This window comes from Diabrotica virgifera, chromosome 4 (genome assembly GCF_917563875.1).
Source record: "Diabrotica virgifera virgifera chromosome 4, PGI_DIABVI_V3a".
Lineage (NCBI taxonomy): Eukaryota > Metazoa > Arthropoda > Insecta > Coleoptera > Chrysomelidae > Diabrotica > Diabrotica virgifera.
The window spans coordinates 139,737,618-139,761,460 of NC_065446.1; the positions used below are offsets into that span (position 1 = coordinate 139,737,618).

Genomic DNA, 23,843 nt, shown 5'->3' on the forward strand with positions numbered 1-23,843 from the left:
TATGGACATCTATAATAATAACCTATATGTTTCCTGCAGCCGATTTTGATGATATACATAGTTATAAACAAATGAAGATTAAAAACCGCTAAATTTTCGCTTTTTTCGTCTATTACCAAAAAGTTAAGCATTTTAAACAAATTTGGGAGTAAGAAACTCATACATCATAAAAAAATCTTCAATTTGGCGTTCGCTGAATATATCTATCCGTATTGGTTGCTTAGAAAATTGCAAAATAAATAATAAATTTTCATTGCAAAATAATTTTAATAGAGTTTTTATAAATATTCATAACTTATGTAATAATTAACTTAGAACCTTCTTGTTACACGAAATGCTGGGACTTCTGGTGCTTAAATTATACTCTAAATTTCAAAGCATAATTGAGGAAATAGTTTAAAAGTTATTTAATTTGTTTATCCCAAATTAATTTTTTTTTGCAACACTGAAGTCAGAAAATGATGAAGATACAGTAATACTTTGGATAGTTTATGAAAGAAGAAGATTTATACTATTAATTTGATTAAAAAGAAATAACAAAAAATATTTCTAAATACTACAAAATTATTTTGCAAGAACTTGTCGATTTTTTGCTTATAAACAATTAGAATAACTTTTTAACCATTACCCGCAGAAAAATTATTTTTTCATATTTAGAAAAACTGAATTTTTATAAAAATTTGAAAAAAGAAAAATTTGTCCTAGGACAATTAGGGACGAAGTTGGCCCTCCCTTTTTTAATTCACAGCAGCTTTCTTTATAACAATTGCGAAATCGAATCAGTCACATTTGAAAGAACATACTCCAAAGTTTGAATGTACCAAATATAAAAAATATATACTTTCAAAGAAATCATCCACAAAGCTTCAAAATATGACTCTTAAAATCGGCCGGCCTTGAAACTTGGGAGATCGATGAGAAGGGGGAAGGAACTGTTAGCTGTATCTCTGGTTCTCGCCTATGGATTTCGACGTTTATTTTTTTTTTAATTGTATGTACTTTTTGCGTACAATACGAATATCAAAATAAATAAAATAAATTTCGACCAATACATGACTGGCCTTTTGGCTACGCCAGTGCCATTAACTTAGTTAAAAAAAAAAAAAAAAAATTTCGACCAAGAGTCAGGATTCTGTTAACCGAGATACGATAGTATCAAGCGGCGCCGCTAGGAGGAGCTTCTCCAACAATGCGTCTCAGAATACCTATTTTAATAGATGCAGTTCTTCTTCGTCTCGAGTTGATTCAATTCAGTCTACTTGCAATAGCCTCTTCGATAAAGGGTAGAGACCCAGAAACACTGTGTCAGAGGATGGCAAGAGACTCGAATTGAATCAAAACGAAAACGATTATTTTCTTTTTCAATACGAATATGCATTATTTAAATAAATTAATTGTTAACACAATCAAAGTTTAAAAATTTTTTTTCAATTTTTTTTAATAATATTTGAAGTAATTTTAATCACAAAACATAAATATTTATGAATAATATAATACATAGTTATCCCATTCAATTGTTTCTAAAAATAGTATGGAAATCAAAAAAACTCAACTGTACTAGGTTTTATTTTTTTTGCTAAACATGCTATTAGATGAATGAAAAATTGAAGTTACACAACCACCAAACAAGAGATAAACGTAATTGATTGTGGTTGGAAATCCAGCTAAGAACATTTAGTACCGATCCAATCAACAGATCTTCTTTATACCAGATATTTTATTAAAATAAACTGCCTGCTCTTGAAAAACTGGTTGCACCGAGTACCTGTTAGTACAGAGATATAAATATTTTATGGACTTCGATAACCAAAACCTCTATATTTCTCTATTATCTATTTTGAAGTTTCTTTTTTTAATCTGTATGTACTGTTTGCGTACGTTACGGATAGGTTTTTTGATAATAAAGTGGTTATTTAATTAACTATTTAAATTGTGTAAACAATTTTTGGAAATTCTTTTACAATATTTTTAGAAGACTTTGTTGGCAATCATAGGAGTGGCTCATATGCACTTGAATTTACAATAACTTGTAATAAATAGGTAACTGATAATTGTTACGTTTTTCATAAAAATACAAGTAATCCTAGATCAATCTCCATTTATTTTATTTTAATAGTCTTGTTCTCATACCAAAATGTATTAAATATCTTCATTTTTGTTTTTTTACAATCTTAAAATTATAACTTGCAATGTTGTTAGATACAATTATTATTAGAATATTGTAGAAAATTTCTGAAAATAATTTTGTTCTTTTTGTCCTCTAATTTTGTTACATTTCATTTTTCATTTATCTAGTAGCATGTTTATCAAGAAATAAAACCTAGTTTATTTGATATTTTTTATTTTCAACTCAATATTATAAACCAATGTTAGTTTTAGGAATAATTGAATAGAATTAGTATATATTAATTATAAATAATATGTACGTTTTACAATAAAAGTTATATCAAATATTATTTAAAAAATTTAAAAAAATTGTTTAAACAATTTTGATAGTGTATATAATAATTAATTTATTTAAATAATGCATATTCGTAATGAACGTAAAAAGTACATACAAATTAAAAAAAGAAACGTCGAGATAAATAATCGAGAACCAGAGATACAGTTAACAGCTATCCCTCTTCTCATCGCTATCCCAAGTTTCAAGGCAGGCCGATTTTAAGGGCCACATTCTTAAGGTTTGTGGACGATTTCCTTGAAAGGAAATCTTTTTTATATCTGGTACATTAAAACTTTGAAGTATGTTCTTTCAAATGCGGCTAATTTTATTTCTTAATTGTTATAAACAAAGCTGCTGTGAATTAAAACAAGAAGGGGGGCTAACTTCGTCCCCAATTATCGTAGGACAATTGTTTTTCTTTCCAAATGTGTATAAAAATTCAGTCTTTCTTAAATATGAAAAAAGAAGTTTTCTATGGGTAACCGTGAAAAAGTTATTCTAATTGTTTATAAGCAAAAAATCGACATGTTCTTGCAAAATAATTTTAAACTATTTAAAATGATTTTTGTCATTTTTTTTAAATCAAGTTAATAGTATAAATCTTCTTCTTTCATAAACTGTCCGAAGTATTACTGTAACCTCATCATTTTCTGATTTATAGTGTTGCAAAAAAAATTAATTTGGGATAAACAAATTAAATAACTTTTAAACTACACTTGCGATCATAAAAAGCGGTCACTCGATGAATTATTCAAGTTAGATGTCTCGAATTTTCTAAACCTGTTGTCCGATTTGAGTGTTTTTTTTTAGTATGTTATAGCCTTATTCTTTAGCAATATCGCTATAATAAAATTGTTGCTGGACAGGTTCATTGTATACCGGGTGTAACAATCATGCTGTGTTTATTCCTCAAAGTTCGAAACACCCTGTGGAATGTTTTAGCATAGATAAAATAAATTGAAATTAAAACTCAATTGTGGCCTTAGGCTTTCTTAACATTCTCTTTTTTGATCTATTTGTTTATGTTGAATAATAAAAAAGTTAGGCAAGTTAATAACTAGCCATGTTCTTCATCAATACAGGGTGTTTCTAAATAAGTGCGATAAGCTTTAAGGGGTAATTCTGCATGAAAAAATGATGACAGTTTGCTTTATAAACGTATGGCCGCAAGTTCTTCGGTTTCGAGATACGGGATGTTGAATTTTTTCTTACAAACTGATGATTTATTTATTGCTCTAAAACCGGTTGTGATATTCAAATGAAATTTGGTAGATGTTAAGAGGTAGTTATGGCGTATTTTTTGACATACAATTAAGAATTTTATATTCACCATTGGCGTGCATACGGGATGTATCTAAAATGTTTATACCCGTATGCACGCCAATGATGAATATAGAATTATTAATTGTATGTCAAAAAATGCACAATAACTGCCTCTTAAAACCTACCAAATTTAATTTGCATATCTCTACGGGTTTTAGAGCAATAAATAAATCGTCAGTTTGTAAGAAAAACTTCAACATCCCTTATCTCGAAACCGAAGAATTTGCGGCCATACGTTTATAAAGCAAACTGTCATTATTTTTTCATGCAGAATTACCCCTTAAAGCTTAACGCACTTATTTAGAAACACCCTGTATTGATGAAGAACATGGCTAGTTATTAACGTGCCTAACTTTTTTATTATCCAACACAAACAATTAAATCAAAAAAGAAAATGTTAAGAAAGCCTAAGGCTACAATTGAGTTTTAATTTCAATATATTTTATCTATGCTAAAACATTCCACAGGGTGTTCCGAACTTTGAGGAATAAACACAGTATGATTGTTACACCCGGTATACAATGGCAATTTACCTGTCTAGCAACAATATTATTATAGCGATATTGCTAAAGAATAAGGCTATTACATACTAAAAAAATCGCTCAAATCGGACAACAGGTTTAGAAAATTCGAGACATCTAACTTGAATAATTCATCGAGTGACCCGCTTTTTATGATCGCAAGTGTATTTGACCAATTGCTTTAAAATTTAGAATATAATTTAAGCACCAGTAGGCTCATTAATCCGTGTAATAAGAAGGTTCTAACTTAATTTTTACATAAACTATGAACATTTATAAAAACTCAAATTTTATGACTTATTTTGCAATTTTCTAAGCAACAAATAAGGATAGACATATGCAGCGAACGCCATATTGAAGTTTTTTTTATACGATTTATGAGTTTCTTACTCTCAAATTTGTTTAAAGTGCTTCACTTTTTAGTAATAGACGAAAAAAGAGAAAATTTAGCGTTTTTTGATCTTCATTTGTTTATAAATATGTATATCATCAAAATCGGCTGCAGGAAACATATAGGTTATTAATATAGATGTCCATACTACTCAAAAAATTTGGTTTCGGCCTGGAGGGGGATGTGTCACGAGAAAAATCTTATTTCTCTAGACTACATCGGTGTCTACATATTCTACAAAATTATTTCTCCGAACTTTACATGCTGCCTCAATATGCCCCACTTTTTTATATTTATTGCAAGTAAATTTCTCCGAACAAAATTATTTCTCCGAACTTTACATGCTGCCTCAATATGCCCCACTTTTTTATATTTATTGCAAGTAAATTTCCTAAACTTACTATGTACATACTTAATATATACAACTTACTAGATACGCAACAGTAGTTCTGGTCAGGTGGTAACAATAATTGCTTAGAAGATCGAAGAACGGTTACTTTTGATGGGTATATAACCGTTTGTTTACCGGAAGTTATGGCGACATTCTGACAAAGCAACACACAACGGCGAATCATCCTACATCAGGACAATGCATGTTTTCACATTGCCCGAATATATAATAAGAGTTTTTAGAGTTCAAAACATCGAATTGTTAAACCATTCACTGTATAACCTCGACCTAAGTCCCAATGACTTCTTCACGTTCCCAAAGATTAATAATTTAATGCGCTGGCAGCAATTCAAGTCGCCAGAAGAAGCCATCTATGCCTTTAAAACAGCGATTTTGCAGTTGTCATCTAAAGATTGGAATATGTAACTATTTTACCAATTGGTCTGAACGTATAGATTTGAAGATGGCGCCGACTGAAGTGTCTGTGATTTCGGTTGAGCTCGCAAAACTTAAAAAAGAGCAATTAATTGAAATAATTGTTAACAATTGTCTACCTAATACCATTAATAATGTGATAATCAAAAGTTTTTTAAGTGAAAAAGTGTGTAATAAGTGTAAAAAGTGAGAGTTAAAAAGTGAAGAAAAAACTATCGACGAGACTATTTCAAATAGCAATGAAACCCACAGGTTATACATAGAAAATAGGCTGTTACAACAAGATAAAGAATCATAGCGTAAGTTGATTCATCACCTCGAGAAAAGGGCTTATGAACAAGAAACATTGATCGAATTATTGCAATTATGTCTTGACGGAAAAAAATCAATAAAAACATCAAGAGATCAGACGCCAAATTCCTCTATTGGTATCTCAGAAAAGGAACAGGTGGCGCGCCAACTATCAACAGGCTTAATGCCTTCTGAATAGACAACACAACATACATCTGTATATGATAAGAGTGACAGATATGTACGACCCCGTCGTGATAACTCTAACCTCAATACAAAGGTAAACAAAATCACTGAAGAACAAGTGCGACATGCAGTAGAAGCAGCTAAGATGTTTAACAAACCTATTACTGGAACAGCTTCTAACTGTAATTCATCTATAGAAGTGAAGACAGTTCCAAAACTTGGATTTTTAAGTGTTTATCAATTGCATCCTGAAACGACAACCGAAGACTTGACCAATTATTTAAAGGTAAATGCTTCAAATATCAATTTCTACTGCAAGAAGATAAAGGTTACCGAGTACCAAGGAAGCTTTTAAAGTTTCATATCCATTGGATTACAAAAATGAAGTCTTCAATCCCAGCATCTGGCCTGAAGGTTCAATGGTTCGTCGTTTTGACTTCAAGTACAAGAATTTTACCAACCGCAGTCACCAACAAAACCAGAAATAATTGCCGGCATCAGGCAAACTAGATACTACAAATAAGTTTAAAGGCAATACCAATCAACTTAAAATCGTATGTATTAACTCTCAATATATTGTAAACAAAATAAATCGTATCGAATTATAACTTAAAACTGAAAGTCCGGATTTACTATATATATGCGAATCATGGTGTAACGACAACAATATAAATTCTCTTTATCTTCCTAATTATCTCTTAGGTTCGTACTATAATCGAAGTGATCATATACACGGTGGTGTACTTACATTTGTAAAGGTTAATTTTAAATTTAATAATTCAAGTTTTCTCACGAACATCTGTCAAGATTTTAACTTTTAGTGTTGTTGTATTAGTTTTAGATGTGGCTCAAAAAAAATTTGTTTACTCAATGTGTATCGCTCCCCTAATCGGGATATTGATATTTTTATACATAAATTATATATGTATATATATATATATATATATATATATATATATATATATATATATATATATATATATATATATATATATATATATATATCATATATATCATGTATTTAATATGTGTTACGTTAAATATGATTTTATTATTCTTTGTGGTGATCTTAATATTGATTATCTTAAAGAGTCCAGGGAAAAATCTATATTAATGTAACTTAACTGTAATAATACTGAACCAACTAGGATATTTACAAACTAAAACAGTGTAATTTCACGATCAAAACTAGATTATTTTCTTACTAATATTCCTCAACTATACAATGAGGCTGTGGTGAACTACAATTTAGGTGATCATCTAGGACTTCATTTCAGTTTAAATATATCTGAGAGTAACAATACTGCTACATCCCAGTAAGCTACTTATAGAAACTTGTCAAAAAATTGTTTGTCTAATCTTTTGTTGAGTCTTGATTCTGAGAATTTCGAAAATGTTTATACATATTCAAATGATATAGATGATGCATATAGAGCTTTTTTGAACTCTGTCTCCTATCATATTGATACAACATGTCCTTTAATATCAAAACGCATAACTAATAATACCAACAGAAATTGGATCAATACTGAAATTCTTCAGCTTAGTACAGATCTAAAAGATTTATTTTGGCTAGCGAATGTTAGTGGTAATCCAGATTTAATGTTTAACTATAAAATACAGAAGGCCAACTTTATCCGTAAGGTAAAGGATACAAAAAAGCCTCCTATCAAAGTTATTTACATAACCAAAATAATAATAAAAGAAGGAAGGAGATTTCGAAAACTGTGAATCGTCAAACTGGTAAAAATAAAAACAATATTGAGTGGAGTATTACTGATTATTTCATTCATAGGAGATTCTGACCAATAGAAAGCTACAGATATCTGAATTAAATCGATAATTTTTGTCCCGTCGTTAAGTATATTACGTCAGATGCCCTTCGTTGCTACGAAAAAATACATTCAGTGACATTAATGACAATTAATGTTTTAAAAATTATAAAAGTGATGACTTTCAATCGTCAAATATTTATAAAAACTGTGTGTTTAATGGTACTTACATAAATAAATTACAATAAAATTTTGGTTTTGAACAGTTTTATTCGTGAAATAATCGCAACAAATTGCACTCGACCTCTGAAATTAATATAGAATTTTTGCTCTCGTGACACTTTGACATAATTTCACTCGCCTTCGGCTCTGAAATTAAAACGGTCGAAAGTGTCACTCGGGAAAAATTCAATAATTTCAGAGCTCTTGTGCAATTACTACTGATAATAATAAATTATTGATACATCCAGAACAGATAACAAACAACGGGCCTAGTCGGGTAAGATGATGAAAAGTGTTTTCGTGATCGATTCGAATTCCATATAGGTCACCGTTTAGCATATATAGTGAAACTAACTTTCTGAAATTTTTAGCCCCCTAGGTGGTCATGTGACCCACTTAGAGCCTAATTAGGGTTTGTATGTTTTTATTTTTTATCTCAGCCGCATCGAAAACTAGCGAAAAACTTTAAATAAAAAAAGTTGTAAGCTTTAAAAAGTTCTGTCCGAAAATTTTTTTTTTAATTATTGGCGGGAAATTTAAATTTTAGAACGATTTTAAAATTTTAAATGAGTATAAAAAAATAACTAAGACATTCGTTTTCACGAAAAAAATATAACGTGTATTTTTGCTTAATGTTTCACCCTGAATTTTTTCAAATTTTTAAAATTGGTGAAACGTACCTTTAAAAATAAAAAACCGCATTTTGTCGGTTTTTTTTTTCATTTTTTGATACAATTTTATACATATTTTTCAAAAAAGGTAACACCGTTACTGGTGTAGGTAAAAAACTGAAAAATAATTGGGGTTTGCTTAATAAAAATTTTTTGTAACGCCATCCATTTTCAAGATACAGGGCGTTGAAGAAAACAAAATTTTACACATTTTTTACGATTTTGCCGAAACTACTGGCAATATTGTAATAAAACTTGGCGGGTTTTAAGAGGTAGTTATTGTGCATGTTTTGACATAAAATTAAAGATTTGGTATTCGCATCATTGGCGCGCTTAGGGGTAATGGTCTGAACTTTTCAAACAAAAAAGATAGTACGCCACTGACATATTTCAAATTAACAATCATTTTTAAATTCTTCGTTCAATTTGCGATAAAAAAACTATCTTCTCATTTTTTCATACGAGGCGCCGTTTTGCTCCAAAAAATAAAATATCTTAACGCTTCCAAAGTATTCGAATTAGTTTTTAAAATGGATGTACGAGTTTATGTAGATGTAGAAACTACTAATAGTAGTATTTTATTTCATAGAAGTTCGAATACTTTGTAACGGTTAAGATGTTTTATTTTTTGAATAAAAATGGCTCGTCGTATGAAAAAATAGGAAGATAGATTTTTTGTCACAAATTGAACGAGGAATTCAAAAACGATTGTTAATTTGAAATATGTCAGTGGCGTACTATCTTTTTTCTTTAAAAAGTTCAGACCATTACCCCTATGCGCGCCAATGATAAATATAAAATTCTTAATTCTATGTCAAAAAATGCACAACAACTACCTCTTAAAACTCGCCAAATTTTATTACAATGCTGCCAGTAGTTTCGGCAAAATCGTAAAAAATGTGTAAAATTTTGTTTTCTTCAACGCCCTGTATCTTGAAAATGGATGGCATTACAAAAAATTTTTATTAAGTAAACCCCAATTATTTTTCAGTTTTTTACCTATTCAAGTGATGGTGTTTTTTGAAAACTTTTTTGAAAAATATGTATAAAATTGTATCAAAAAAACAAAAAAAAACCGAAAAAATGCGATTTTTTATTTTTAAAGGTGCGTTTCACCAATTTTAAAAATTTAAAAAGATCCAGGGTGAAATATTATGCAAAAATACACGTTATATATTCTTTTGGTGAAAACGAATGTCGTAGTTATTTTTTTATACTCATTTAAAATTTTAAAATCGTTCTAAAATTTAAATTTCCCGCCAAAAGTTTTTCGCTAGTTCTCGATGCGGCTGAGATAAAAAATAAAAACATAAAAACCCCAATTAGGCTCTAGGTGGGTCACATGACCACCTAGGGGGCTAAAAATTTCAGAAAGTTAGTTTCACTATATATGCTAAACGTTGACCTATATGGAATTCGAATCGAGTTGGGGGCAGTTTTCATCATCTTACCCGGCTAGGCCCTTTGGTGAGTATTTTTGTACATCAGTTAAAGACACATTATTAAAACATTTCAATAACTATACCTTTAAAGATTTCACAACTATGACAATTAATAACACATTCTTTTTTTCTGAGGTCTCACCATTTGATATTGAGAATGTTATATCTTCCTTAAACAATACCAGCTCAGTAGGTATTGACCAAATCCCCAGTAAAATAATAAAATACATTTCTTCATATATATCTCCAGTTCTGTCTCACATCATCAACCTATCTGTCAAGAATGGCATGTTTCCAAGTGACCTTAAAACAGGAGTAGTTAGTCCAATTTTCAAAAAGGGAGATCCATGTTTGGTTGATAATTACAGGCCAATCACTGTAACAAGTGTACTCTCTAAGATTATCGAAAAGTGTATTTACAATAAAATGTTAAATTTTCTGAACAAATATGATATCTTAAATAAATCTCAGCATGGGTTTCTTCCTAATAAATCTACAGAGAGTGCTTCTATTTCATTATTTAATTATATCCACGCTGCTTTGGATGGAAAGAGGTATGTGGGTGCACTCTTTTTTGACTTAAGGCTTTTGACTCTATTGACATTAAAATTATACTGCATAAATTAGAAGCCCTTGGTTTTCGGGGTCATTTCTTGAACTGGTTAAGGTCATACTTACAACATCGTAAATTCCTAGTAAAAATCGATAATTAGAAGTCATCTGTTTTTAATCTTGATCAAGGTGTACCGCAGGGCTCCGTATTGGGACCCTTAATATTTCTATTATATGTCAATGGCTTGATAAATTTTTTAACTGCAGATCGTGCAGTTCTCTATGCAGATGATTCAACAGTTTTAGTTGACGCGTCAACTGAAGTTGAACTCATATCCAAAATGAACTTGGTAGCACAGGAATTTACAACCTGGTGTAAAAGGAACTCTTTAATGGTAAATGAAAAGAAAACTTTATGTATGCAGTTCTACTCGCGCAGTAAGCCACCCCATGATTATAAGATCACAGTTAGTTCTGAGGAAATACCTTTTAGTGATAAAACATTATTTCTTGGTAGCATTCTAGAAAGTAATATGACATGGGATGAGAATGTTACTAAAGTCTGCAAAAATATGAATAAGGGTTACTATGCGATCATCCAGTTGAAAACTCTGTTTAATACCAATCAATTGATAAGTGTGTACTATGTTTATTTTATTGGTTTACTCATATATGGCCTATAATGTTGTCTTGTGGGGAAACTCTAGGAACTCTTCTAGAGTTTTTATAACTCAAAAGAGAATTCTGAGACTGATATTGAATATTGATAATAGAGAATCATGTTGTAAATATTTTATTGAACACAGACTGTTGTTTTCCATGCTTTATATATTTATAAGTGTATTTTAACTATTTATATTGGGGAAATAAGCCACAATATTATTAAAAAATGATTTTTATTAACGTTTCGACGCCCAAATCGGGTGCCGTTGTCAAAATACAAAATACTACTAGTATTTTGTATTTTGTATTAATACTAGTAGTATTTTGTATTTTGACAACGGCACCCGATTTGGGCGTCGAAACGTTAATAAAAATCATTTTTTAATAATATTGTGGCTTATTTCCCATTATAAGTGTATTATTCATGTTAAAACTAAATTTCAAAATTTTACCCTCAACTCTGATTATCATAGTTACCCGACAAGGCACGGGAGGTTGATAAGCGTGTGTAAACATTCCACAACTCTTTTTGAAACTAGCCCTGATTTTGCAGGATCTAAGTTTTACAGCTGTTTGCCACTTGATATGAGAAATGAAAATAATATTCAAAAATTCAAAAATAAATTAAAATCATGCTTGATCCAATTATGCGTTTACAACCTAAATGATTACTTTCACTTAATAAAAGACTGCAGGGAATGAGGACCGAAGGGGTTCAGAGACGCTCTATATTGCATATATTTTTTTATTAAATTATATTTTGTTAATTGTATTTTATGTAACTGTCCTATGACTTGTTGATTATGTTTTATGTACTAACATGACTTGTCCTATATCACATTGTGATCGAATTGGATAAATAAAGATATTCTATTCTATTCTATTCTATGCAAAGGTGTATCGATCTTAGCGATCTTTTGAAAAGCAATAAAGTACTTTCAAGTCTATATTTTTTTATCTTTAGGCTATATGCAAAACTTAAAAGACAACCCTGGTATTGTGAAACAATTTGAAATAAAAAATTATTTTATTGAGAAATTTAATCAACATTTTACATTTTAGGGTTCAGTTTGGTCCCGTTTGGGATCCGAAGTAACCGCCATAGAATTCTTGCCCAGCATCGGCGGTGCCGGTATCGACGCGGAGGTGGCGAAATCTTTGCAGAAGATTCTTTCGAAGCAAGGTCTCAAATTCAAGCTCGGTACCAAAGTGACTGGAGCCTCAAGAGAAGGAGGTGTTATTAAAGTTAATATCGAAGACGGAAAAGATTCGAGCAAAACGGAAGTGGTGAGTAGATGGTGTAAAGTTTAAAATTTCAGGAATTAGGAAAGACAGCTTTAGATTAAATTTGATTCGGGGCCACCACCATCGGCTGGCTAAGTTTTCTGCTTTTCAGCGTCTACAGAGCCGCCTGTGGTGTATCCCGAAGCGAACTGAATCCAAGCTATCGAAGTATGCATATTAATAAAATATTAAATGCGTACGGACGCGTTCGCGACATCTATCTAGAGACAGAGAAAATTCTCTATGAATCCTTGGTAACCATCTGTTGCTTGAGCTTTTTACAAATTTATAAAGACATTATATTAAATACGTCCGTACGCATTTAATATTTTATTAATATGCATACTTTGGGGTACACCACAGACGGCTCTGAAGACGCTAGAAAGCAGGAACCTTGGAAGAGGAAACCCCTATAAGGATGTAAAATGCTGTGTCCTTATAAAGGACCCCGCAGAAACCTTATGGGAAATGGCTCTCTGTCAAATGCTCTGAAACTTTGGGTTCTGGTAGTTCTTGATGTGTAGAGCAAAAGACTCAATGGGCGCATAGCTCCAAAAAATCATGGTTTTAAGATATAAGCCTCTGAAGTTAAAGGTCCAGTGAGGACGTTTGAGTTGGAATAAATTCATTTTCTCGAGAATGGGCGACTCTGGAGGTAAATTATAAATCAGGTCGATTTTTATTTTTATATTTTAATTTTTTGGCATATATATCATACTAGTGACGTCATCCATCTGGGCGTGATGGCTCAATCCAGTGACGGTTTAAGGCATCATGGGGCCCTAGGCGGCCATAAGAAGTAGGCCCCTTTATATCGACTATTTACTCAAAACTACAGATATGTATTTATGTTGTTTTGGGAAGTAGTTACTCCAAAAATAAATTACGACAACGTAAAAAAGATCATTTTTTTCTTTTTTTACATTTCGCAACAATTTCTCATTAATATTCCATAGCTAATATGCCAAAGAAAAAAAGGGATATTGTGTCGATATGTGATTTTGCCCTGGATACGAGTGCCTCCCCTTCGGGGGTGAAAAAACATACATTCAAAATAATGGATAACTGATTAATTCTAAGTAACTTTTGTTCTATCGAGTTTTTTCACTAAATTAATACTTTTTGAGTTATTTGCGACTGAATATGTTCATTTTTCAACAAAAAAAAACACCTTTTTAGACGGTTTTTCGCAAATAACTCCAAAATTAAGTATTTTAACTAAAAAATATTCTTAGAAAAAATATAGCGTGTATACAAAATTTAAGAAAAATGGTGTAGGTATGTATGAAGTATGTAGATCCCGTATAAGCAGAACTGGAGCTAATGAAAAGTAGATTCTTATTCGACAAATTCCAAATCAAATATTTCAACGTAAATTACCAAAAAATGAAGCACTTTTCGGTGAAAAATCATCACAACTTTTTTAAAGTGTTAAAAAAGTTTTATTTTTGTTTTTTTTTTTAACAAGATTCAAGTATTAAAATTAAACAAGTAAAGCTTAAAATAATGTTGATTCCTTTTTTTTTGCACAAAAATCTTGAAAATTTATGAAAATCTTGAAAAACCTTATAAGTATATTATTTATATGATCTGTAAGTTTCACCGGTTCACAGTGCTTATATTTCAAAACATTTGGATTTAAAGTAAAACAAATTTTTGAAATTTTGAAAAAAAATGTCTTTTTTTTCAAAATAACTTAAAAATCATTAGTGGTACATACCAAAAATCTTAAAGAGTAAAAAATATAGGTTTTGATTTTCTGAACATTTTAGATTTTTGCTTTTTTGGAAGATAAAAGCTGGTTAAGATATGACTGTTAAAAATTTGCATACACTGGGTAGAGAATTTTTCATTTATTAAAAATTAATAAATGAAAATAGTTTCTATCCTTGTGGGATCGGTACTCACCGGAGGGACCGCAGACGTTTGGATACAATTAGCGTCTCTTTGCAAAAACAATGACGACTTTGCTAAGTAACAAGACATTTACTCAACACATACAGTACCCACTACACTAGGTACCTGATTGGAAAAATCCACTGTACCATGCCAATGGCCATTAGTTGTCGAGGCATTAAGCTAAATAAAAAAAATTGCATACACTCGTGATTAGTGACTTGTTCAAGCCCTTTCTACTACAGCCCTTTTATAAATAAGCACTTTATACCGATAAAACTTACCGAGCATATAAACAATACATAAGTAAAGTAGCTTGTGAAGCGGTAAGGAATAATTTCATTTGGGATGCTAATTAGGGGGTTATTTTCACCAGTTTTTTTTACCCAAAAAATGGAATCAACTTTATTCTGAGCGTATCTTGCTTACTTTTTATAATAGAATTTTTTTTTTAAACAAGAATAATGCTTTTTTTAACTATTTAAATAAGGTATGATGAGTTTTCCATGAAAAGTGCTTAATTTTTTTTATTATTTCACATTGAAATATTCGATTTGGAATTTGACGAATAAGAACCTACTTTTCATTAGCTACAAGTCTGCTTCTACTGGGTCTACAAACTGTACACATACACCATTTTTTAAATTTTTTAAAGGCTATATTTATACGTGTTATTTTTTGTTGAAAAATGCAGATATTCACTTGCAAATAACTTGGAATGTATTGACTTGATGAAAAAACTCTATTGGACAAAAGTTGCTTAGAATTAGTCAGTTTATCCACTTCCGGACGTATTTTGACGGTATATTTTTTCACCCCCGAGACGGGGTAGACTCAACCGTAGAGCAAAAACACACATTGGCACAATATCACTTTTTTATTTGACATGTTAGCTATGCTTATACCAAATTTCATGTCAATCCAAGCTCTTGTTCAAATCCAAAGGTTCTTTAAAATCCGGAGGTTTTGCAATATTTTACCGTGAGTGGATGGACTATAAAGCCCATCGATGGGTAGAAATTGAAAAAGAAACATACCATACCAAAATAATTACCAGCTTTTATTAACAATTTGCTTGCAAAATTGATTACCAAATTGAGGGAATGATTAGAACATGGAATATAAAAATGCCTTTGAAGATAACTGCTTAATTTGTCTTGTAAGTCGGTTGTATTTTTCTGATATTTGACAAAAGACACAGCAAAAAACTGAGTTTGATTGGAAATCATGAATTAACCATTTTCTTTTTTTTTTTTTTTGTCTCAGTTAGCCCTACTTGATTTTTTTAACATTTAATTTTTTTTTTAAATAACTGCTTAAATAATTAAATATTAATTAATGCATTTGTGTGAAATGCGGGCCCCATTAAGTGCCCGGGCCCTAGGCGGCCACCTAGTCCGCCTAATTGTTAATCCGGCACTGGCTCAATCGATGATTTTTTAAAATAAGAATAGGGGTCGTGTGATAGCTTATTTGAAAGGTTATTCAATTCTATATTCAATAATATAAACATTAACTTAATTATTTAAACAGGGTGCCCAAAATTTTTTTTTAATTAAATTAATTGAGGCAAAAAGAAGAATGTATATAATTTATTTAATTCGAAATACATTTTACTGTTGTCCGAAAACAAGAAAAAAAATGTTTATTTGATAAATAAATATTGTTTTTCGCTTAAATTCAATATTAAAGCTGCCACCCACCTGCCTCTTAGTAGTTTGAACATTTAATTTAAGCGAAAAGCAATGTTTATTTTTCAAATTAACATTTTTTCTGTTTTATAACAGTAGTAAAATGTATTTCGAATTAAATAAATTATATACATTCTTCTTTTTCTTTCAATTAATTTGATTAAAAAAAATTTGGGCACCCTGTATAAATATTTATGTTAATGTTAATATTAGTAAATAGAGAATTAAATAACCTTTCAAATGAGCTATAACACTACCCCTTTAGCTTAAATTAAATGTTCAAACTGCTAAGAGGCAGGTGGGTGGCAGCTTTAATATTGAATTTAAGCGAAAAACAATATTTATTTATCAAATAAACATTTTTTCCTGGTTTCGGACAACAGTAAAATGTATTTCGAATTAAATAAATTATATACATTCTTCTTTTTGTCTCAGTTAATTTAATTAAAAAAAAAGAATGTGTGTGTGTACTTTGTACGCACGTAAGAAGTTATACTTCTATTATATAATTTCAAAGAAATAAATATACTTAACAGGTTATTTTTGTATTTTATTTAAATAGTAAACTAACTTTCTTACCTACCACTTTAAAAAAAATATTAAAACGATACCAAAAATTAAAAAAAAAAAAAAAGAATATGAATCGTCCGGGATTTGAACCCGGGACCTCTCGATCTCCGGTCAAACGCGCTACCACCGAGCTAAACTGCCTTTGCTTTGACAGGTTACAAGATTTCTCATATACAGGGTGAGTCACCACTAACTCGACGGAAGATTACAGAGAAATGGTAAAAGATTGAAAAAAATTTTTAATTACTGGTTTGTAAGTTGATAAAATCTACATTTTAAAATTATTTTGAAATATACAGGGTGTCCCAATAAATGGCGGCGTATCAAAGTTATATTTTTCTTATGGAACACCCTGTATTTGATTGCATTTTTTAATTGTCCGCAAAAAATAAGGTATAGTTTCATAAGGCTTCCCTATACCTATGTACAGAGCGTTCTGAGTTATGTTGACTTTTCTTAAAATGTAAAGTTTTAAAATAAGGCTTATTCTCAAGTTATTTAAGAAATTATAAAAAAATACTTTTGTATCTAAACAGTTGGATATTGGTTGAATGTATTCCATGATTTATTATTACACATTTATTTAACAACATTTACAGTTTCATTATTGGATTATTCAATGTGTCATATGATGCTTATTTTAAATAGAACACCATGTATATTGATTATTAATTATATTAAACGAAGTCACTTCTTTCGAATGGTATATAGATGTCCTATACCTAGGTCTAATATTTTTTGCGTAATTTACAATTATTTCAATTCTTAATCTTTAAATCGATTTTAAAACAAAAGATGTATCTCATTGTATGACATCGTCATTTATGACAGTAAGGTCTGGTAATTATCAAAAAGATAAACATCCATGTATGATATTCAAATTTAATTGTTCCTAAAAATGAATAACCACGTTATCTACGAAAGAGTAGACATCAGTTATTTGTGATCACGTCCAGGAACTTGATGTCCTGCTTTCTGTTACGGAAAACCCAAATACTAGTAAATCAGTCAAACGACTGTTAGAATACTTAAGAGAAACCACTGTTATCCGTATAAAACTCAACTACACCAATATTAGACCGAACAGGACTATGATAAATATTTAACTTATCGTTTATGGACTTTAGACTTTGGAGCAGATCCTGATTTTTTTTAAATGTATTGTATTCAGACCATTCTACTTACTTTTCATAATAATGGTCTAGTAAATAGACATAATTTTCATTTCATTATGGTACAGTAAACAAACATTTATTTCGTACAGTTTAAAAATCGAGAGTGCATGAATATTATTTTTAAAATCAATTTACCGTTTAAGAAAATTGTTAGTTACGCAAAAACTATGACTCCTAGTTATGGAACATCCCTATACCATTCGAAAGAGGAACCTGTGTTTAGTATAATAATTTATTAACATACATGGTGTTTTATTTAAAATAAGCATCATATGACACATTAAATAATCCAATAATGAAACTGTAAATTTTGAGCACCCTGTAAATAAATGTGTAATAATCAATCATGGAATACATTAATTATAAAATAATTACCAGACCGTACTGTCATAAAATGACAGTACAAAAGTGGACAACATCAATCCCAAATAGACTACTTCATGATAAGGAAAGAAGACATACGTGAATGCAAGGACTGCAAGGTAATAGTTAGTGAGACAGTAAGCCAACAACATAAGCTGCTTGTTCTGGACATCGAAGTAAAAAGCGAAACTAAACAAAAATATCGGAGAGGACCACAAAAAATCAAGTGGTGGATGCTAAAAGATGAGAAGGAAGGTCTATTCAGGGAAAGAATAGTAGAAAAAATATGTTGGAACATGAAAGGAAGCCCTAACACAATTTGGAGAAAAATGGCCAATATTATTAGAGAGACGGCTATTGAAATACTTGGGAAAACGTCAGGAAAGAAGTTTGAAGATAAAGAGACTTGGTGGTGGTCAAATGAAGTACAAGGAAACATAAAAGAGAAGAGAAAATTATATAAAAAGTGGCAAGAAACCAGATCGGACATAGATCTTCAAAACTATATGGTCGCCAAAAAGAAAGCGAAAGTAGCAGTAGCAAAAGCTAAAGCAGAAGCGTATTCAAACCTATACGATCAACTTGATACCAGGGAAGGCGAAACGAAGATATATAAAATAGCCAAACAGAGAGCAAAGAAAGCAAAAGATTTTAATCAGATTAGATGTATCCGAGATGAAAATAATAAAATACTAGTTCACGAAAGGGATGTCAAAAAGAGATGGAGAAAGTACTTTGACAGCTTATTAAATGAAGAATTTGACAGACAGCCTGTAGAGTCAACGGAGACAGTAGCAGCAATGGTCACCAAAATAACCAACGAGGAAGTGGCTCAAGCGCTTCAAAAAATAAAGAAAGGAAAAGCGGTAGGACCAGATGATATTCCTGGGGAAGTATGGAGAGCATTGGGAGAGACAGGAACAAGGTGGCTAGCAGGTCTATTTAATAGAATTATGGAAGTTGGACAAATGCCAGACGAATGGAGAAGCAGTATACTGGTACCTGTTTACAAAAACAAGGGAGATATACAACAATGTACAAACTACAGGGCTATAAAACTGCTTAGCCACACCATGAAAATATGGGAAAGAGTAATTGATAGACGGATACGTGAAGAAACCGAAATATCCGAGAATCAATTTGGCTTTATGCAGGGTAGATCAACAACAGATGCAATTTTCATTATAAGGCAGTTGATGGAAAAATACAGGAGTAAAGAAACAAACGCTCATATGGTATTCATTGATCTTGAGAAAGCATATGATAGAGTTCCTCGAGAGATTCTGTGGTGGGCACTCAATAAGAAAGGAGTCCCTGGTGAATATGTAAAGATTGTGAGGGATATGTATGAGGGAGTAACGACTAGTGTTAGGACAGGTGTGGGAGAGACTGATAAATTTCATGTGAAAGTAGGATTGCATCAAGGTTCTGTGCTTAGTCCGTATTTATTCTCATTAGTTTTGGACCAGATAACAGCGAAAATACAGGGTAACATTCCATGGTGCTTAATGTATGCTGATGATGTCGTGTTAGTAGGAAATAGTGAAAGAGACTTAGAACAAAAACTGGAACAGTGGAGACAAGCTCTGGAGGAAAAAGGTTTAAAACTTAGTAGGACAAAAACAGAGTATTTGGAATGTTCATTTAAAGATGGAGCTACTACAAATAAAATGGTATCTTTGGATGGTGAAATGATTGTAAAAAGCAATAGTTTTAAGTACCTAGGATCGGTATTACAGAGTAATGGAGAAATAGATGGAGATGCATGCAGTAGAATTAGGGCTGGATGGATGAAGTGGAAAGAAGCGAGTGGTGTGTTGTGTGACAGAAAAATTCCAATGAAGCTGAAGGGAAAATTCTATAAAACAGCCATAAGACCAGCTATGATGTACGGAACTGAATGTTGGGCAGTGAAAAAGAAAGAGGAACAGCGAATGCATGTGGCGGAAATGAGAATGCTTAGATGGATGAGTGGAGTGACAAAGAAGGATAAAATTAGAAATGAGTATATTAGGGGAAGTCTAGGTGTGGCACCAATTGATGCCAAAATGAGAGAGCATAGGTTAAGATGGTTTGGTCATGTTCAACGTCGAGACGTTAACCACCCAATACGAAGAATAGCTGAAGTGCAGATTCCTGGAAGGAGTAGGAGAGGAAGACCAAAGAAGAGCTGGGGGGAGACGATAAGGCAGGACATGTTGGTAAAGGGGATTAACATTGATATGGCCCAAGATAGAATTGTGTGGAGAAATGCAATTAGGGAAGCCGACCCCGCATAGGGATAAGGCAAAGAGAATGATGACTGTCATAAAATGACAATGTCATACAATGCCATTAATTAACTACATCTTTTGTTTTAAAATCGATTTACAGATTAAGAATTTTAATAATTGTAAATTACGCAAAAACTGACACCTAGGTATAGGACATCCATATACCATTCGAAAGAGGTAGATTTGTTTAGTATAATTATTTATTAATATACATGGTATTCCATTTAAAATAAGAATCATATGACACATTGAATAATCCAATAATAAAACTATAAATTTTGAACACCCTGTAAATAAATGTGTAACAATTAATCATGAAATACATTCAACCAATATCCAAATATTTAGATGTAAAAGTATTTTTTTTATAATTTCTTAAATAACTTGAGAATAAGCCTTCTTTTAAAACTTTACATTTTAAGAAAAGTCACCATAACTCAGAACACTCTGTACATAGGTATAGGGAAGCCTTATGAAACTATACCTTATTTTTTGCGGACAATTAAAAAATGCAATAAAACATAGGGTATTCCGTAAGAAAAAATATAACTTTGATACGCCGCCATTTATTGGGGCACCCTGTATATTTCAAAATAATTTTAAAATGTAGATTTTATCAACTTACAAACCACTAATTAAATTTTTTTTTCAAATCTTTTACCATTTCGCTGTAATCTTCCGTCGCGTTAGTGGTGACTCACCCTGTATACTGACAAATTTAATAGACCAAGTGAAGTCTACAAAAATACTTTAAATATACTTACTATTATTATAAAATATCCTATTCCCGAGGAAGACAAATCCAAAGAACAAAAATTATAATAAATAATACATTTACTAAAAACACTAATATATCCTTTTAATGACTTATTTGCGCTGACAGCGCTGATACATACATATCTTGAAAGATTAGCAACGAACTACATACTGTCTGTGCGCATGCGCCCGGCAATATAAAATTTCACTCTCGATCGTAAAGAAGTATAACTTCAAAAATTTTTGGGCACCCTGTATAAATAATATTATTAATGTTTATATTATTGAATGGAGAATTTAATAACCTTTCGATTGAGCTATTACACGACCCCTATTCTTATTTTAAAAAATGATCGATTGCGTCATCACGCCCAGATGGATGACGTCACTAGTATGATATATATGTCAAAAAATTATAATTTAAAAATAAAAATCGACATGATTTGTAATTTATCTCTAGAGTCGCCCATTCTCGAGGAAATGAATTTATTCCAACTCAAACGTCCTCACTGTACCTATAACTTCAGAGGCTTATATTTTAAAACCATGAATTTTTGGAGCTACGCGCCCATTGAGTCTTTTGTTCTACACATCAAGGACTATCAGAACTCAAAGTTTCAGATAATTTGACAGAGAGCGATTTCCCATAAGGTTTCTGCGGGGTCCTTTGTAAAAAGCTCAGGCAACATATAGTTACCAAGGATTGTGCACTCCGACCTATAAGAATTTTCTGTCTCTACTGTCTGTCCCACCTTGACTTTACAGTACACGAACATACGGCAATACAATCCTTATGGGAGCTTTCAGCGCGGCGATGCCGATTTTCTTCAAAAGAATTTTCAATCGGACATTACCGAGGTCCTAAAAATGTAGGTCCCTAAAAATGTTAAATTAAGACTAACCCGTTACAGTCAAGTAAAACAATATTTTTCATTGTTTTTTTTTGTGAGTGATAGTCATTTTCGAAAAGTAATCAGCAATTTTATAATCGATATGCTTAATAACTTTTTTTTTTCTTAATAATGTTAGAATATTAAACATTAAAAGTGGATGTTGTTCTTTGGTTGTTAATTTATGTATTAACAGTATAGACAGTTCTGAAGTAATGTCAAGAAAAATATAAAATAGATTGTCAGTCAAGTTTAAGTAAAGTTTTATATTGTCCTACAGTTGAGAATAAATAAATTATAATTGTGGATGGTCAGTTCACCTACATTAAATTATAACAAAGAATATTAAATAAGCTTAAAATTATTACTGATAACATTGTATTGGGTAACTCATTGCTTATTTGGAAAACTTGGATCCTAATTGCAGTTTATTGTTATTCTTAATGACTGATTTCCAAGATGAAATTAATGTCATTTTAATGTGTTTACACCCTACGACAGTGGCAGTGAAAGTGAGGAAGACGGGATTATAGAAGGAAGCTAAAATATATAGTTTAAATGTATTTTAATTATTTCTGTAGGTACCTACGTATTTATTAAGGTTTAACATATTTATGCGCTTAAATGCATTATTATATAAATGTTTTATACAAAATTATTTTTATTTTGTTCACATAAAGGTATTTTTCGAAAAAAAAAATGTTTTAGAACCCCTGACAGCCACAAAATGTCAATAATATTAATTCCTAAGTTATTAATAGCTATATAGAAAACAGTATGTGTGTTTAAAACCTGTTTCGGATAAAATTTGGCACTACTGTTGGTCATAAGAACCTGTACTGTAAAGTCAAGATGGGACGCACATTGATAGATGTCGCTAATGCATCCGTACGCATTTAATATTTTATTAATATATATACTTCGACAGCTTGGATTCAGTTCGCTTCGGAATACACTACAGGCTGCTCTGAAGACGCTGAAAAGTAGAAACCTTGGTTAGCCGATGGTGGTTTCCCCTAATCGAATTTAATCTAAAGCAGTCTTTCCTTATTTCATTTTACTTATATTTGAGTACTAAGGATGCAGAATTCTGTTGGAATTTTATCTAGATAAGCGGGCAGGTGATGGATGTATACTGTAGATCCTCCTATGTCCGCTATTTTATAAATTTGTAAAAAGCTCAAGCAACAGATAGTTAGGGGTCGTCCATTAATCACGTGATGTTTTTTTTGGCAATTTTTAACCCCCCTCGGTGTATTGGGACATTTCGTGATGTTTTTATGGACCCCTCCCCCCCCTTTCGAGCCTCACGTGATTAATGGACAGCCCCTTACCCAGGATTCTGCACTCCGGCCTATAGAGAATTTTTCCTGTCTCTTTAAAATTTCAGTTCTTTTAATTGTTCGATTCTTTACACATTCCAGCTCGACTGTGATGTACTATTGGTGTGTGTAGGAAGAAGGCCTTTCACTGAAGGATTAGGTTTAGAAGAAATGGGAATTGCTAAAGACCAGAAAGGAAGAATTCCGGTAAACTCACACTTCCAGACTGTTATTCCAAGTATTTATGCCATTGGTGATTGCATACACGGTCCTATGTTGGCACACAAGGCTGAAGATGAAGGTACGTAGACTTTTTTTTG

At 31.3% G+C, this 23,843-nt stretch overlaps 1 protein-coding gene across 1 annotated transcript in view; it reads left to right on the forward strand.

Moving 5' to 3' along the window:
- LOC114341929 (dihydrolipoyl dehydrogenase, mitochondrial) overlaps positions 1-23,843 on the forward strand; it is a 155,117-nt gene that overhangs the window by 117,807 nt on the left and 13,467 nt on the right. The window contains exons 6-7 of the mRNA XM_050648403.1: positions 12,366-12,590; positions 23,626-23,824. Coding sequence (XP_050504360.1) covers positions 12,366-12,590; positions 23,626-23,824 — 424 coding nt within the window. The remainder of the gene's footprint in view (positions 1-12,365; positions 12,591-23,625; positions 23,825-23,843) is intronic.